Genomic DNA, 19,660 nt, shown 5'->3' on the forward strand with positions numbered 1-19,660 from the left:
AAGCTTTTACAGAGGAAGCTTTTCTGCTGGCGATGTTCACTTTTAGACATCTGGTGGTCTTACAAAGACCATGGTGGCGGGTGGTGCACTATTTATTTCCAGAGGACCTACCTTCCCAGCTCCCTGGGGCTCTCATGTGACCCTGTGTGGACTGGAGGATTTGAGAAAAGAAGAAAGCTCCATTTCCTTTCATAAACTCATTAGGATTAATATTTCAAGACAATGGAGATCCTTAAAGATTCCTGCTATGGTGGCTATAACATGAGAGATTCGACACAACAGTATTTTGGAAAACCTTATATTCATTAGAACAGGTACCCTATCCACATACCATGAAATATGGGCACGTTGTTTTTTTTTCAGGTCACTATCTCCCTTCTTTTATAATTCTTTTAATAATTCTTTATTTATATAGTGCACACAGATTACACAGTGCTGCACAGAGCTTGCCAAAATGGTCCCCGACTCCAATGGGGTTCACAATCTAATCAACCTATCTTTATGTTTTGGAGTGAGGGAGGAAATTGGAGGACCAGGAGGAAACCCACGCAAACACGGAGAGAAAATACAAACAGAACAGAATTTTGGGTAAGCAATACGTCCTGTAAGCATGAATTGTTCTCATCAGCCCGTAGTGTATTTTTCTTGTTGACCTTTTATCATTGTATTTGCTGTAACGTTTATGCTGAGTGTGAATAATATCATTTACCAGCTACAATACTGCCAATAAGGAGAAACCTATTTCTGTATGAAAAAGCATTGAATCATATTTAAACAACTGACAGAGAAAGAGATGTAATAAATATTTATTCATTTGACTGGATTACAACCTTTTGTACATCACAATTTGCATAAGTTCTCAAGTTACATCCTGTGTACAACCACAAAAAACTATGACATTTTTTTTTACATAAAATGAAAACATTAATGGATTTACAGGCATATTCTATACAGCTTCTTTTAACTTTTTTTTTACATCTTTATTTCCTTAAACAAAATATTAATAAGGGGTTTGTAGCAACAAAAAATAAAATGCTAAAAAATACACAAAATAAAGAGCAGACCTCCATCAATGCATGCAACATTCAATATGAAAACATTAAGTGTAGGACAATACAGAATTTATGTAGTTCCATTATAGCTTTTTTTTACACTTTTCTTATATCTTTTATATATCAGACTCTCTGTACAGATTCTCAATGGACGACGACAAACAAATCGTTCAGCCACCGGTTTATCATCTGACCACATCACAGAACACCTCTAGAGTTACAATTGAATGGAATGCTCACATTTACATGCTGAATGCCTTAGGGGAGTAGAACCCTTCACTTCTTTCCATCTACAAAAATGTATACCTATTTACACAATAACAAAATAAAGGAACTTGCTTCTTGCGACCTTTGCATTCAGAATTCATTAGACTAGCAGAGCATAGAATGGTAATTCATATATATAGCTAAAAAGAGAATATTTGGCTTCTATGGCCGATCTTGCTTCATATTTTATGAGAGCAGGATGTTTTTCCTGCAATGTGAAGGGTAAAATAAAAATGTATTTTACCATTTTCAAATTGAAAAATTGTATTTAAAATACCTGAAACTATGCAACATATCTGAAATGTAAACAAAACATCAGGCACTAGTTATGTCTGCAACATTTAGGACTTGGATGTGTTTTGTTCTGAGGCTTAAGTGACTTGCAATGTGTATATTGTGTTATGTCGTTATGTTGGCTACTTAAACATACTGTTTTATATGTTACTATAACATGTGCTTAATAAAGACTGTTTACAGTTTTGCCAACAACGAAGCCTGTTAAAAAAGAATTCCACCTCTCTAGTCTGCAGACATGGAATGTGAAATCATATCAACTTAAGCTCAAGATCTATAACTCATCATTTCCAGATTTGTGAACCTAAAGTATTCAGAACAATAGAAATCTCATTCATGTGTAAACACACACACACTGTGCTTTGTATTTGAATGTTTCAATTGCAATGAATTTAACTAAAATTTGATTGTTTACATATAAATTATATTTATGTCAATGATTTTATCTTGGCTTTTTATACATAAAGTAAATCTTAATTGGGTGATTACTAAATATACTTCCGAGAGAAACAAAAAGCCATATACACTAGGAATGTGTTTAAATATGTGCAACAAAAAATACTGATGCCTTTCTCTTACATATGTTTAAATATTTTCTGTTTTACAATATTTTTTAGCATTTTCACTTACAGAAAAAGCATTGAAACATCAATGTTGCATAGAATACTTCCATAATGACTCAAGAATTTGGTATTATACATTGTTGGCACACATCGGAAGCATATAATGCACCATAAGTCAGGGATGCACCAAAATAGTTGTCACTCACTCTATACGACAGATGAGAAATGCATCTGTAAGATTTCATTTGTTCGAGAGGTACTAATTCTACGAATCTCTGCACTAGGGAAAACAGATACATGACTTTATATACAATTTATGACTCAGAAAGATAGAAAGAAAATCATATTTCATGGTTTGGAACAATGATGCAGTTCTTTCAATGGAATGTGTTGTGAGAATAAAGGCAAACCAATGTTAGCCCTGCTAATTTAGTGCTGATTACAGGTTTCTTAGCAAGAATCCGTATTTGTGCTATCATTCTGACTTGACATTTCTATAGCAACCATCCACATGCTTTGCAGTCTTTTACAGTATACCTCTGCATAAAAGAACTACAGTTTAAAGGAGAAATGCACACTTCTGACACGCTTAGCTTGTGATGGAACCTGCTCGAAAATAAAATTCCAGAAGTACTAACAAATATGTACCTTGTAGTGATTTTACTTTACGCCATTTTTGCTTGATTTTCCAAGAGACCATTTACTGCATCATAGTCCATAGTTATTGTTATGTTTATCAGTTAAAATACATTATCAGCATACCCATAATCTCAACCATTCACCTGAGTTTCTAAGTGAAGATGCAGAATGTCATCTTAATCCTTGCTCTTCAGATACCTTGCCTAAATTTAGGTTAGCCTAAAAGAAGAGGTCATACCTTGGCTTTATACCTCACTTTAAACACCATGTTACTGAAGCCTCAGTTTGTATTGTAACACTAATGTTTTAACTCTTAAATGTACCTAAATACAAGTTTTGATTTTCCAGTTAATGCAAAGAAACCAGCAAGATTTGCCAAAACTGAAGTACTTATTCATTTTGCTTTTCGATTTACAGAAGATAGGCACTGCACGTTTACTGTACTGATACTGTACACGTGGCATAGTGAGAACATTACCTGCAACTCATAGGAATCAAATGTACTATTCAAAATTAAACTTAGTTCATATCTAATAAACATACTAAGTTTCAATGTATAGTACGTATAGATAGGAAACAGCTAAGGTGCAAATAAGTTAGAACACATACTAGGTGTGATACTTATATACGTTTTTTTTGCTATAATCTGTTGTATCTGATATTGCCTAAGTTTTGAGTACTTGTACTTCTAAGCTGCTTCATAAAATTAAACATCAAAAAAGACACTTCTAGATTCTAAACTGGAATCAATAACATTCATCTAGATGCTAAAGGCCATGTTGTCTATAGCCTCTGAACTCCTTGTGCTCCAATCAACTGTAAAACATGTCAACAAAACCTTCTCAGTCTGAAACACATTCTGCATCCGGGTCCTCTTTAATTCCATTGAGCTCTATCCTGACATTGTGCCCCAGCAAAAATTATTGATCAATGTGTTTGAGCAGAGCTGGCTAAAAGTTTGTGCCAATTTACTATCCGTTTTCTAAGGTCCACTTTGTCCAGCCAGATGTAAGCCTCACCAATCAGAGTTTTCTTCATGAATTTTCCTCCATTTGAAGCGAGTAGAATCTATTATGTAAAAAATATAAATGCATTGTATTAAAGAGATATTACCTAAATAAGATACAACAATGAAGTAGTGTACCATTTACAGTTCTATAGATTTCTTTACATATAGCCGTAACTATCCAGCTACCATGTATCATGCCCGATAACTAAAGCTCTAAATCTCTTGACTTTAAAATCCCAATGTAATGGGAAGACTGAACTTTTAATTCCATAATTAACTTAACATTCTTTTTCCCAGAAGAACTTATCATCCTACAAAATAGGTACACCTAAAATTAATTCCCACTTAAGGTTCTGAGCAGCTCATGGTTCAGTGTTTAGTTCCTAGCTAAAGTAAGCAAGCTAAAGTAGATGAGTCAATCATATGAAGACTGCTTTGGATCTCCAAAACAATGGTGCAAGATCATTTTGGTGATGTGGTGTGCACCTTCACATGCTTATGCTCCTGATTTTTGGCCTACCATCCCAGAGCTCTTTATTTTGCACCTGTTCCAAAACAAAAACCTCAGTTTTCCAAAACTCAATCATTTTATTGGTTCTCAATTAGTATGCAGCCTTTGTCTATTTTTGCCGCAATTTTGCCACACATTGAGACTAACAAAAAGCAAGTCTACCAACTTTGAAAGTCCTTCCTGAATTTGGAGTATTCTTTCTGATGCCCATTTTTCTTCTAGTGATGCACTAAATACGTTAAGGCTATGCCTCACAATATAAAATCCCAGTGAAAAGCACAGCTAGAGCCGGGCACCAAAAAATGGACCTTGTGCCAAATTTATCAGGATCTTTATTAGAAGCTCTTTTGCACCTCAGATTTATTATAGTGGCTTAGACAGCTTGGAAATTGTAGCATATGAAGATTCAAATCCCCACAATGTATAAAGTCTATATGAGTTGGTATCTAATTTATAATAAAAAAAACTCTTACTTGCAGTGAGTGCCCAGCGGGACTCATACTAAATCGAAACGTCTCATTGAATGAAGGTTCCCGATCATGCCTACAAACCCTTGTTTTCTTCTTTATTATTCGTTTCTGTGTTGCTATGTTAACTACGTAGAGCTTCACATAAAGATCTGTAAAATAATGTAAATCATGTATACAGCAAATGAAGCTCATGACTAGTTAAGCAGTTGACTGAATGGTTAAATTTGTTCTGTATTAATGGTACTTACAGCAGGGTGTTTAATCTGCATCATTATAATCCTGGTATAGTAAGAGGTGACACAGCACAGGAAGACTTCAGGTAACTCTATACCCATGTCTTCTATGTCATGTACATCGGTTCTGGTAATTGCTAGGCATTTTACATTTGGTGGATGGATACTAAATCAGATCGTTGTATGGGCTAATCTTTGACTACTTATTAAAAATGAAAGCAGGTCATTTATGTAACCAGTTTATCAGTGGTTGTTGCTTAAAGCAAGAGCTTTAAAAGGACAAATGGATTGGTAAATAAAGTCTGTATTTCACCTCAATTTAGAAAGAAAGCATTTGAGAATCAACTCTTTGAAGCAGAACACTAGCTGGGAGAGGCATAAAGAAGGGTAAACATTCTTTCAGAATGAAATCATAACCCTTATATATTTGGAGTTGTACATGAAAAGATAATATGCAGCTATGAGTCCAGCACTATGAGCACAGTTAAAGTATAACACAAAAATGTACCCAGTGGAAAGAATTTATCAACACTTATACGCCACCTCCATGCCAAGTGAGCAAAGAGCGGTCTGGAGTGGTGGGCCTCGCGCCAATTTTTAGAAAGATCTAATACAATGTTATATATATTTTCAGGCAAATGGAAGCTTGGGATGTATAGGTAAGTGTATTACAGAGCACATACAAATGAGAAAATGTGAAAGCACATCAGGAGATTGTAGAATGGCCTTCCAATTACAAATTCAAAAAAGGATCCACTTGTAGTTATAACATAGCTATTTTCCCTTTAATGTTACTGGTACAATAGACAGAAATCTGACAAATTTGTAATTTACCTGGCAGATGATCAGGAGATTTAAATTTATATGTAATATTTCTGCATTGTAGAATCTCTACTATCAGTTGCTCTCCATCTGTCTTCATCTCTTTTTTCAGGGCAATTTTGATTTCACCCATCACTTGGGTTTTACCTATAATACAACAGGGTAATAATATGTAAGTGCTATAGGAACCTTGTTGTCATTTTCAGGTCATAATAATTCTAATAAATCTTCATTTATATAGCATACACAGATTACGCAGCACTGCACAAAGCATGACAAATCGGACCCTGTGCCCAATGGGGCTCACAATCTAAACAACCTACCAGTAAGTTTTGGAGTGTGGGAGGAAACCAGAGGGCCTGGAGGAAACCCACGCAAACACGGAGAGAACATACAAACTCTTTGCAGATGTTGAACTGGGTAGGACTAGAACCCAGGATCTCTAGTGCTGCAAAGCAGAAGTGCTAACCACTCAGGTCATGCAACTGAAGCATAATCAGTAATTTTCTGGAACTTTCTATAATACGAGATGCAGACAAGTTGTTCTCAAAGCCTTGAAATAAGGCAAATGATTTGTTGATGGCCTACAATAACCATTAAACAGTGCATTGAGTCGTAACATGAAAAATAAATCAAGCTGTTCAGATTCTTAACAAGCTTGAATGAATGAATGTTTCCATGAGACATTTTCTATTTACTGCCATTCTTAGCAGTAAACTACAAGAGTAATAATGTTCTTGTGCTGTAATAAAATGACAATGCATACTCTTCAATGGCAGGTAAAAAATGCTTTAACATAGAGGCTATGCCATGTAGAAAAAGTAGAAGTATATGTTAATCTATGTACTGTATTATGTTTCTTTTTTTAATTTTATAGATGTATCCCTCCTTTCCATTTCCACTGGTGTGAGACATTCTGAAATGTCCAATTCTGAGTGACCAATTAAAAAAACAACATGTTGAATTACTTATGCAAACAATGCTTAAAGGGGTTGTCTAGAGGTTGAGAAGCATGGCTGGTGTCTTTCTAAAACAGTGCCACACCTAATGGCTTGAACAGGTATTGTTGTAATATCAACACCAACCATGGTCAGGTGTTGGGATGTTTTTGGTAGATAGTAGCCATGTTTATCACCCACCAGACAACCCTTTTAACAACACATTTGTGCATGTCTTTTTTTTTGCTTTTTCTGTGTTTTGGACTTTATCTTAGAGGGTAATATATCAGGCATATGTGTAAGTTGTTTTTTGCCCCTTTCACAAAACTGTGACTTTTTTATACATCCACATCTGGATCACAAAGATATAGCAGATGCCACAAAATTTCTGGCACAGCTAGGTTTTGGCACACATATGCAAATGCATCCAATAAACTTAATATAAAAATGAATATAAATATTAACAAATATGATAGAAAAAACAAAACACCTAAGATTAATGACCATGAATTTTTGTTTCCAGAAGTTGAAGAAAAGTTAAAGATGTGTGTACTACCAAATTACCTACATATGTGATAACAGCTTTTACTCCTAGCACTCTATATACAAGAAATGTATTGTCTAACCCATAAGACCCATCTAGTCAGCCAGCGCTATGGGGCCCACAGTGTCAGGTGACCCCCTTGATCTGGGTTATTGAGTGTGTATTGGGAGTATATTTTCTGTAAGTCTATATATGGTATTGTATACATACGTGTATATAGTCTATAAGTGTGTGCATATGTGATGTGTATATGTATATGTGGTGTGCATATGCTGTGTATGTATATACGTATATAAATACTGTATGTGTGATTATATACACAAATACGTATACATTTTAAAGTTGGAATGGAGTCCCATACAGAAGTTCACAATGGGACCCTGTCTCATAGTTATGGCCCTGTCTATACTGGTCAATATTTAGAACAGTGTTAATTTATCTCCCCATCGTGCTTTACATGTACATCATACAGTAGATTCTAGATGGCTATTGTTCCTGCCTTTCATTGAATATACAATCATTATACAGAGAAATGGATGCTGAGGGAAAGCAACTACATCCAACAGCACTCATTAGGTAAATGTGCACATTGAAGATGATGCAACACCATACTGTGTAAGTAAATGTCATAAATATGTACTGATACAAGACTGATACAACTGTAGAAAGCTCACCTGAGCACTTTTCCTAAAGAATAATGTTTAGTTGTGATAAGCGGACCCAAACTTTAGTCAGCAGTTTAGTTGTCTCACCCCCTTTTACCCCTGTGATAAGTGCTAGCTTTGCAGGCAACATTTACAACATAAACGTGATTGGTGCTAGCAACGATTACAGATGTTACCGTGGGGGTGACATTCGGTCCCTGGACAGACTCTCAGGTTCGAGTCTAGCCAAGTTCTTGATCGGGTCCGCTTATTCATTCTCTTTAGGGTAATATTTAAGTAATATTTAAATATTTTTCTTTGTTATTATGTTTGCTATGCTGTTACATTATTTTTATGCTGGGGTAGCACCAGGGACGTCGCCAGCACCAGGCTTACCTTGGCAAGTACCGGGGACTAGAGCTGCTAGGGGGACCCACACAGCCGAATCTTACTCCCCAGCAGCCTGGCAGCACCTGATATTGATGGCTGTATATAATTAAACCATGAGGGGACTGTATATAGTTAAACTATAAGGGGGCTGTATATAAAATAACCATGACAGGGCAGTTCGGGACTGATAAACTACGGAATATTTTAGTTAGTTTCTGAATTTTTGTCAGCTGTATAATTATAAAAACAACCCTAATTGGGTTATAGAAAAGAAAATCATACTTACGTCACTGATATTGCACCCTTGTCAATCACTACTACTTGTAGCAGCATCCAAAATATTTTCTCCTATCCCTGAGATGCACCCCTCTGGCAAGCACCATGTGATATTATCTCAGTTTATATACAATACACTGCTATAATAATACAGCAGCATATTATATGATTAACCATACACTCTAGGATTAAAACATCCCCGGTGGCCTAAAAATAATCTAGAATATAGAAAGATACCAGCAGTTTTGACCATATTAATCTGGAGACAGAATCAGGTAGTTGCCCTGAAGATCTGTGTAACCATACATTTCTGTGTTTTGATAGTAGCAACACTACTGTGAAAAAAAAAAAATATTTCAAGATCATACCTGTACTCAAACTGTTGTGCACTTTGTTCCATGCTGTAATATTTAACCAGAAGCATGCTACTGTTCTTACTCAGAGCAGTACTACTGTTCTTACTGTTACCAATGCAATGCAAAGATCAACCATGTGCACCAACTCCAGCTACAATCCTAGAATATAAAAGCTTTTTATCACAGTCTTGCTCCTACTAAAAGCAAAAAGATAGGTATGCTTACAGAGATCTCCTAAGCTGCTTACACAGTCTGTAGCTTTGTATGGTCAAAACTGAGTGATCTATATAAGAACATGGGAGAGGCAAGTTGTGTTGCTTCAGAAATGATTGACTTAAAAAATCAAATATGATATATGCAATTTTAGAATTTAAAAATTGAGTTTGCTTTATAAACCTGATGGAAAACATCAGAAACAAACAGCCAAGTGACTAGTCAACCAATATACAAAAGAAAGAGATAAGTTACTGTAGATCCTACCTTCTGTTTCAGTCAAACCCAATCCAGTCTGGTCTTGTCCATTTTGGTTCATTTTACCACTGTTAAAATCAAGCATATTATTATCAATCAACTGGACTATTTGCCAATTATCTTAAGCATGACAAAAGGAAATGCATTGAATTAATCAAAACTACTCAATAATCAGTTTCCAGTGAAATAATATTAGAATTTTACCAGAGGCTGAGAGCCTATAGAAACGGAGACAGAAATGGCAATAATTAATATGTTATTGTTAACGCTCCCTCAGAACCAGTTAGTCAATTACACAAATTGATGATGTTGGCAGCGTTCATAGAGTTAGTAGCTGTTAGTAGAGTCCAGTGTTTGCTCAATAGGTAACTAATTTTGTGGGCTTTGCTGTTCTTTGCGTGCACAAAACATGGCCTTACTCACACATGCATTTGTTTTTCAATTCCTGGCTTCAATGTTGCCTTACCGAATAAGTAATTTCTATGTGCTTTTCCCCTGTTTTTAAACAAAACACCTTTTAGTTATAGATCAGTTAAGAAGGTATAGTATCTCCTTCCAGACAACTAGATTAACTCTTTCATGACTGCTATATAGCTGTATTTGCAGATAACATGGTTATAGATGTCAAGCCAATAGTCAACTTCAATTTATAACATATTTTGGTTGCTTTTTTACAATTTTACCACTCTCAAAAAAAATTGAGAATAAAATGAGGAAAATGGCAAAAAAGCATATGTAATCACATTTTATTTATTTGCCGCAAATTCTATTAACAAAAACATGTTATGAATAAAATTATTCTATCAAGTTAAAGTCTTGCGTGTCATCAAAAAAAAAAATTAAAATTGTCATATAGTAGAATTTCTGGAAGCGCCTCAGTCTTAACAGCAACGAAGCAACAACAATACACAACAACACATTCTTTTTTCCATGAACAATGCCTTAAATGTTTGTACAACAAAAGAATCGGAACTCTTAATAACGTGGTTTCTTCATGAATAAATGAATATTCTAGTGTTATACTATAACTAATGTATGTTTGGAACTTTGCAACCCCTTCAAGACTGCCATTACTATATACATAGTAATTAATGATGCACTGGGCATATATATATAAGCCAACTACTTAAAGGAAATCTAACATCAAAATTAAGAATGATGAACCAGGGACACTTACTAATAGATCGCTGTGACTGTGGTAATCTTCTTATATTTGTAATCCATGTGTACAGAAAGTTTTGGCACACAGTAGGAGGGGGGTGCTCCTTACACATGGTAACAGCTTGTAATTCTGCAACACAGAGGGACTCTGGTAATGCCCTCAGATCCCTTCTGGGTCATTAGCATAATTTTAAAAGTTGATTTTAGAGGCCATGGAAAACAAATATAAGAAGATTACCACAGTCACTATCCCTGGATCTATGAGTAAGTGTCGCTGGTTTATCATGATGGATGTTGAAGGTAGATTTCCTGTAAACAATACATTTATACTGTATAGAGCTTTAGCTTTCCAGTTAAAAGGTTTCATCTGATTCTTTATCAGGACAATCCAATCAATAATAAATAATTGTTATATTTGTCCAAAACCTAGCCCATACAGACATTAATAGCTGGAGAAACACATTTAATTAATACGGTGAGCTTTACTGTTGGGTATCATAGTGATGATGCTGTTAACCAAAATACACCTAGTTAGCATTGTAATACACAGGAAAATCAGATATTAATAAATATATACACATTAAAACTGAAAATGACTACAACTTATTACATTTGGAAATGTAAAAAAATCTATATGTAATTGTTTACCATTTTTGCTCATTTCCCTCTACAGGCAATCCCTGGATCACATCCAAAATAGGTTGTTTAGGTTTGTTCTTAAGTTGAATTTGTATGTCATTTGGAACAGAAATATTTTCATTGTAACTCCAGACAAAAAAATGTTTAAGTCCAAGTGACAAGTGGGCAGAGAGGTCAGTCTGTAACTAGTGGTCGTTTGGCGGTCGCGTTTTCTTAAATCAGGCACTGCCTGTTTATTCAATTTTAAACTAACAAATATTGTTCCAGTTATGGTACCAAATAAAAGCCCAATACATGATAAAAAATGTAAAAGGGTGTATTAAAACTATTAAAAATATGGTAATAAAATAGATTAATCATAGTATAGTATAAATAAATTTGTATCATATAAATAAATACATCTACCACTTTACCCTTCTCTTTATGATCAGATCTATATGACTAGTGCACATGGTGGTGGATGACATTCTAAAGGAACTAAGAATAATAGTGAGCTACAATAACACTACTACTCTCATTCACAATGAGAGAAATGTGATATAAAAATGACCACACCATAGACTACTTGAGGAAAAATCTCAGTAGCACAAGTGTGAAGAAATTTCAGGTGCAAGCTTCCAGGGTCAGGTGAATGGGTCCTCCAAAATAGGTCCAAGGAAAAATGCTGCACTTTTTACAACATTGTAATAAGTGGCGATGTTTTGGCTCAGTATGTGCCTTTCGCAAAACACCATACACTAGTTTAAAAAAATACATGGCTTTAATAGAAAGTTTTAAACCAATTTGAGCAGAGCTTATGGAAATGTTTATAAAATAAATTGCATATCCATAAAATAAAAAAAAGTAATACATTATTTCTTAATATAAAATGTAATATATTTTGGAATATAAAATAAAGATTGTGACTTACATTCTTGGAACTTGAAACAGAGTGTTATCCCCTTGCGTGGTGTTACAATCACTGTCCATACTGTACCCACTGCCAAAACTACTGACTGATGACGTCGTGGAAACTGTAGATTCAGTAGTCCTGTGAGGAGTTGTTCTTGCTGTACAGGAAAGTAAAAACTGTATGAGAATATGTTACCACAAAAGTAACATGCTTATTGCCTAGGTTATGAAAGACAATATTTCCTGAAATGCAAAATGTTAATAGTAATATTAAGAATCAGCATTTACTATAGTTTTATCCATATCACTATATGTTTAGGCTCTTTGCTTGGTTAATGTTACATACAATTCCCTGGAAACAGAGATACTGTTTACTCAGTGGTTTTGCCCAATAAAACCCTCTTTTTATTGTAAAAAGAAACAACTAATATAGTATAAACCGCTTCCTTTCTTTGATACACAGAAAACTAGTAATTTGTATTTATTTAAAAAAATATTACCAGGACAGGACTACCAGTATTGATAGCAAGGCATGTATGCTTCATGGTATCTCACATTTCAAAATAATAATATGTGGCCTAAATGATTACTTCATTTGTTGGTGCAGTACTAGATTATTATAATATTTTATAAATAAAAACCTCTTCTGACCCTGAGAAAAATTCTGAACCTCACTTTAAAAAAATATATATGTGTATGGCTCATTCAGGACACTCATGAAAACTTCTGCAGTAAAAAGATGCATTCTTTAATGTTATAAGAGTTGTAAAATACAACATTATGTATATTGCCAGTCAAGAGATGATAGTGATCATATTTCCCCATATTATTATATGGTTACATATATACAGTAATGGTTGTTACAAAAAATCTGTTCAACCTTTTTTCATCCTTTATTTTATAATACCTTATTCTGTAACAAAACACATGACACAATTTGATAAATGAATAGTCCAGATGATAACAATAAACTTTGAAATGTACTTTATTAAAGAAATATGCTCATGTGTCCTTTTTTTAACCTGCCTTTTTTTTCCATTTTTAAGCAGTTTGTGTAAACCAGCTTTCTATCCTTTTCTTAACAGACAACTGAGAGACAAAGAAGCCTGATAATGACTTCAATACTACTCTTCAATAGACAGTCTCTGGATAGTCTAACCAGAGAGAGCTTAACACAGGGAAATATTCTATAGGTAATGAAAGAGTTAATCATTAGCCTACTTATCTCTCTGAAGTGGACAATTTAAGACACACTGCTCATTGCTGGAGAAATAGCAGAAACAAGGTAAGGAGAACCTGCTTTACTTAATGGAGAATATTACAAAGTTTACCATTATCACTGAGTCTATTCATATCTGAAATAAAAAAAAATAAATTGCTTCAAAAATGTTGTTACTCCAGGTAGATGTTTCTACTTTATTGAAATATGTGAATTGACACATTTTACTGTTAGCCATGAGTGAAATCATTAAATTAAAAGATTAAAGGGGTATTCTCATTTCAGCAAAAAAATATTGTTTGTATAATGAAATATACTTTCTTAATCAACTCCTTAAAGTTTTCTTTGATCTCTGCCTGCTGTCATTGTATAGGAAGCTATGTTTACTTCCAGTTGACAGAAAACTGACCATGGTCATGTGATGTCACACAAGTGCACAACTTGCTATAAAACACAGCTTTAAATACTCTCTGGGATATTAAAAAGCATTCACCTGTGTGACCTTGGTCAGATTTCTATCCACCGTAAATAAACATAGAAACTTCCTATAAAATGACAGCAAGTAGATACAGAAACTATATTTTAAGATTGTAGAACTTTTTATTATACAAACAATATATTTTGCTGAATCGGAAATACCCCATTAAGGGAGTGTTTCATTTTAAAGTGAAAGACATAGTTTTCAATATATGTATATATAAGTAAGAGCTCTCCTTATGGAGAATTTGCCAATTGAGGCCGCCTTGCAGGAGTCTGGAGCCATTAACGCTCCCCTGAAGGATTCTTTGAAATATGCAAATACAATTTCGAGGTAGGTATAAGGAAAACATTGCCTCTTTTGGTGTCCTTGTAAGACAGCCCCCTTGACATCAAAAATCACTTCCAAGAAGCCTAATGACATGATGCAGGATTAAAGCCAAACCAGTATATCTATTCCAAAAGGAACAGGTTCCCAATTGTAGACAGCACAACTTGTGAGGTCTTTGCATCTAAATAGTACAGTATAGGGAACTAGTTTATTTGAGTATTTACATATTTTCCAGAATGCTTTAGTGGAGCTTCAATGACTTTAAGTCTCCACATGCTTGAAAGGTGGCCTTAATTGGCAAAGTTTCTGTAGTTAGAGTTATTACTTCCTGATCCTAGTCAAAAGCCTCTTACTCAGCTAAACCATTTCTATCCACTGTACTGATGAGATGCAAAGACATTGAAACAGCACTGTCTAGAATTGGGACATCTGTTCCTTTTGGAATAGATGTACTGGTTTGGCTTTAATCACGCATCATGTCATAAGGCTTCTTGCAAGTCATGCTTGATGTTAAAGGAGCTTCCTAACAAGGTAGGCAATGTTTTCCTTATCCTATCATGGAAAAAATATTTGCATATTTTCAAGTATATCCATATGGCATTATTCTGGACTACATTGACTGTAAGTTAAAGGGGTATGTCACATTTTATCAATATCATTATTCCTGGGAATGAAGCACTCGAATAAGAGGGAAAAGTGGTATCAATGTATAGTAAAGAGGTTTTTGCACAATTATTATGTATCACCTTGTACAGTTTCTGATAACTGCAAGCCACTATCAGTACCAAAAAGTAAATATTTGCTCCACAGTTAACTCTAAGCTCTATACATTATATGTTAACCATGACAAAATCTTATGTTTAGTGTTTACTTCAATCATTGATGGTAGAAAGATACAATGTTAACTAAGTATCAGTATTTGTCTCACCTTCTGCTTTGACGGATCCATCGGACATCACCTTCTTGAGTGCTAGCTGGCTTTGGTCTTTGCTGTCATTTGCTGGTGAAGGCAGATTGTCAGACTGAGTTCTTTGAATTGGGAGTACTCCTGCTATGCTGTGTCTATGTTGCTTCCTGGCATAATTAGACTGACCACTTTTATGTGCTGCTGTGGCAGTGTAGGTGAAATGGAAACCCATAGTATGTATCCTCAGATGGAACCAGCTTAAATGTTATTCATGCAAACAGAAGTGTTGTTTTCTGTATTCAGATAGGTAGTGTTTATAACACCAAAGAGACACCACATGCACAGCATTAAGGGGCTTTAAAACTGGCTGTTTCTTTTTATTGGTTTAAAAAATGTTTTTTCCCACCACGGCTTTAATCCTGTGAGAACACATGCAAGAACAAGATTCTGCGACAAATACATTTATCTCTCTAGCAAGGTTTTCGTTTTCATAAACGATATTCTCTGGGGTGTTGACTGGTATAACAAATAATATGTGCATTCAATATACTTTACAGTAGCATCACTTAGGAGGTCAGTCACTAGAATGTTATGTATCAGTATATACATCTGGGAACAGTAGGCTTGAAAAACAAGTGACATTATTTACATTGAAAGTGCTTAGTGAAAGATATACCATGTGGAGCCATCATTTCATGGTACTGTGTGTATGTCATTTATTTACACAACAGGCAAGGAAATCTAGAATAGATAGCAACACTGAACATACTAGCATTTCCAAAAGTGTTTACTAACCGATTGCCACTCGACTATACTTAGACCACTATTATAGTTTCAATTTACTTACATCTGCAAAAATATATTGTATTTGTACAACTTACAGTAGTGAAAATTTAGAAACATTTCCTGGTTGTGCCTATATCAGAAGAATTTATCACCCTGCATTATTTGTAGTATTGGGAAGTAAATTGTATATATATATAGGTTCACTGTATCTTTTCTCATTTAGCAACATCACCGTTATGTCCACTATGGACAACGGAGGTCAAGAAAGCTGTAGTCCCAATACTAACCATTACTCAATATAAGTATTTAATTTTTGGGGGTTATTTATATATAATATATCTTACACCATAACTGCTTACATTATATCTGCCTAGTCAGCTTTATACAATTAACTGTAAAATAAAAGAACTATAAGAGTATATCTAAATAAGAACAATATTGTAGTGTTAGCTATATCTTTCTTTCTTTCTATGTATGTTTTATTTTGTCAATAATTGACAACTCCTTTAATGATTCCTGTTTATAGAACAATTTCTCATATTCTATACATACCATATAATGAAACAAAGTTTTTGACTAAGTTAAAACTTGTGGTTTACATTGCAAATTACCACTCAAAAGTAGTATGTGTGACTAGAGGTCTAATGACCAAAAAAACCCTAAATTAAATATGACTAAGAATAATTCAGTCATTATGTTCATTCTACAATCCATAAAAAATACACTTTAATGTTTCATATATGGAGAATGTTGGCATGGGCGTGCAGTGATATAAAGCAATCACTAAAAATGATATGATTAAATGTGTTTACAGAGGTGTGGCTGTGGTGGTGGTTCAACATTTATAAATCTAAAATATGGCCATGATTTTCACTATAATGATAATGTTTATATGAACTATGTAACATTATCTCTTAGTAAACAAATACATGCCTTAACGCGCAGATGATGCTCACATACTTTGCAGGAATAGAGAATAATAATTGTGAATTGACTAAAATAAATTTGAAGAGCTAAAAATGATGCTGAGATTGGACCTACAAGTGTCATACAGGTAATCAACATTATGGGGCATACCAGACAGTATACAAGATGAACACAGTTGGATGAAGGGATGAACCAATGAGGAAACAGCCAGTTTCATAAATTTTCAGTAAACAAAAATCGGGTAACATATATTAGATGTGGACAAAATTTTCACAATAAAGGACATTTAACAAAGGTGAACAAGTAGTGACAACAAATAATGGTCAACAAGGGAAACAGCAGGAAAAGGCAACAGATGAACATTAAGCTGCCATGCTGAGGAATTTATTTGCGTCTTTTACTTGGTTGAAGACGAAGCTGTTGAACAGCTGCTTCAGCAGCCGCGATGGCTGCTCCAGCATCTTCTAGATGGGTCTGAGTGACACTGCTTTTACTTTGGCTACGTGATGGTCCATGTGAACGAAGGTGTCCCTCAGAAGAAGATTTTGAGCTACCAGGACTGCTATGAGATTTCTCTATAGTTGGAACCTGCATATCTAAAAGAATACAGTTAGACACCTAGTTGGCTTCAGCATATTTAGATCTAGGAAATGAAAATATATTATTTTTTGGTTTGTAGTTTGTATTTCCAAAATCTAATTGAGAATATGATATATGAAAGTTATTAAGGCATCATTTGCTAAATAAATACAGAAATGTATTGACAACATGATTTACTGTTTTACCTTTAGATGGATCTGGAAAGATTCCATGACTTCTGCTCTTAATGACTGATGGCTTTGGTACTTGTTGACTGCTATGACTGGAGTGAGACTTGGCATGGTCAATACTTTCACTTTGCTCTTTTAATGGGTACCATCGAGGCATGTTATCAAGATAGGAGGCGTTTGACAAGTCTATTAATACCTATAGAAATAAAAATTATATATATTTACTTATCAGTTACTTTTGGTATATATTTAAAGTAGGAACTGTGATTATACAATTACCTAAAAAAATAACAACTTCCTACCTGGTAAACTCTGCAGGTACCTGACTGCTGCAGTTAGTCACTAACCTCATTGTATATTTCTACATGAATGGAACAACACTTTAAATGTAAGTGATTAACTATAGTGGTCACAAGGGTATATGTGATTTAACGCTGTGAATTTCCCCACTGTGGGACTAATAAAGGATTATCTTATCTGATTATCTTATCTTATCAGTGTAGGAGAACTGGCATGGACCATTGCTGGTGCTAATGGAGCAGAAACTTTACCAGACAAGTATTAAAGCACACCTACCATATTTTTTCCACATAACAATAGCTCTTGGGATGAAGAACAACTATTATTTTAATAACCCATGTGCTGCAGTTTCTTTTCTATCATCCTCAGTTTAGACTGTCTCTGCAGTGCTTCATGGATTTGCTGATTTCACCTGTGATTCTGTAGAGTAGGTTTCACAGAGCAGAGGGACTGCTGAGCCTGCTCACTCTACATGGAGGAGGTCATGTGACAGTACTCTCTCTGTGTAGCTGAGTGTGTTCAATACTGTGGATGCAGAAGTCTCCTACACAAAATAGTGAGGTAAATTATTTCTTCTCAGTATCAGATCCTCCATCCCAATCTGTGATTCTGTAGAACTTTCTCTGTCTCTCTGCACTTCAAGCTGCATCATAGATTCCTCTCCTGCAGCCCCCTACCTCACCTTCTGCTCTTGTGGCACTTTGTGCACTTCAGAAAAGTAATAAATCCTTAGGGCTCGCATAGAAGAGACTATACACTTGTTCTCTTTGTTTTAAGGGGGGGAATCGCATATGATAATTTGGCAAAAATCATTATAACATTGGAGCTAAGTATACTTTCCAGTGCCATGAAGAGTCAGTGAACAATCACTGAAATATTCATCTGGTAAACATGGATCGGATGATAATAAGTTACTGTACCTCACCAAGAAAGTCATTTGAAGAAAATTTATCATAATCCCATACAGTGACTTCCAATGTTTTCTTCTTTAGCTGTAATGGAGTTCAAATAACAATAAGTAAAATTTTACACATAGTCACAAAAGTTCTAACATTTTCACAGGCTAGATGAATGACTACAAACCTGTTCCATGGAGATGCTCTTGTAAATCACTGTCTGATTCCATTCTGGGTTTAAGCTTTTTTGTACATATTTTGTTCTCCGTTTGTGTTCAGCACTGAGGCAGAAAATTACAGTAATGTCATTTCATATATGGATCTTCATGATAATTAACTTGCAAATAAGCATTGTGATAAATGTAAGACTATAAACTCGTTATGCTTTATAGTATAGTTTGGTTCATATTCTACAATTGTACAAAATTATAAAATTAAGGTATGCTACACAATTTAATTATATTTACTCTACAAACTTTTTGCAAGGAGTCATACAGCAGGTGAGGACCTAATAAAAGCCCCAGGAATCCAAAATTCCATAATACACTATAAGTACTAGTATAATACATTCTATAGTGATATCACTTCAATGAAAGGTATGTCTGCATTGTGGCTGGATGAATTGTACACTACAGAACTATGTACTTCAGACTCTGATAATAGTTTAGCAGAACAATTAATGATCTTTTCTGTGGATATGTAAGCATTAGTACAGAAGTCAGAATAAAAAACATCTTTAAATCTGCTTCTGAAACTGGAATGCATTGTCTTTCTATTTAGAACACTAGAATCTGAGTGTTCAGAGGTTGCTTCTGTTTAATGAGGACAAATGCCACTCAATCACTTTTAAGACCGGTTTAGCATGAAGACCCAATAA

At 34.6% G+C, this 19,660-nt stretch overlaps 1 protein-coding gene across 5 annotated transcripts in view; it reads right to left on the reverse strand.

Moving 5' to 3' along the window:
- Positions 1-790: 790 nt before the first annotated feature.
- Positions 791-19,660, reverse strand: part of PCLO (piccolo presynaptic cytomatrix protein) — a 194,243-nt gene continuing 175,373 nt past the window's right edge. For all 5 annotated transcript variants that reach the window (XM_072147278.1, XM_072147282.1, XM_072147280.1 and 2 more), the window contains 10 exons: positions 18,971-19,064; positions 18,808-18,879; positions 17,603-17,783; positions 17,219-17,413; positions 15,126-15,197; positions 12,190-12,328; positions 9,489-9,547; positions 5,873-6,007; positions 4,809-4,954; positions 791-3,883 (listed from right to left, as the gene is read on the reverse strand). In XM_072147278.1, coding sequence (XP_072003379.1) covers positions 3,743-3,883; positions 4,809-4,954; positions 5,873-6,007; positions 9,489-9,547; positions 12,190-12,328; positions 15,126-15,197; positions 17,219-17,413; positions 17,603-17,783; positions 18,808-18,879; positions 18,971-19,064 — 1,234 coding nt within the window. In that variant the 3' untranslated portion in view covers positions 791-3,742. The remainder of the gene's footprint in view (positions 3,884-4,808; positions 4,955-5,872; positions 6,008-9,488; positions 9,548-12,189; positions 12,329-15,125; positions 15,198-17,218; positions 17,414-17,602; positions 17,784-18,807; positions 18,880-18,970; positions 19,065-19,660) is intronic.

The sequence above is a fragment of the Engystomops pustulosus genome, chromosome 4 (genome assembly GCF_040894005.1).
Source record: "Engystomops pustulosus chromosome 4, aEngPut4.maternal, whole genome shotgun sequence".
Classification (NCBI taxonomy): Eukaryota; Metazoa; Chordata; class Amphibia; order Anura; family Leptodactylidae; genus Engystomops; species Engystomops pustulosus.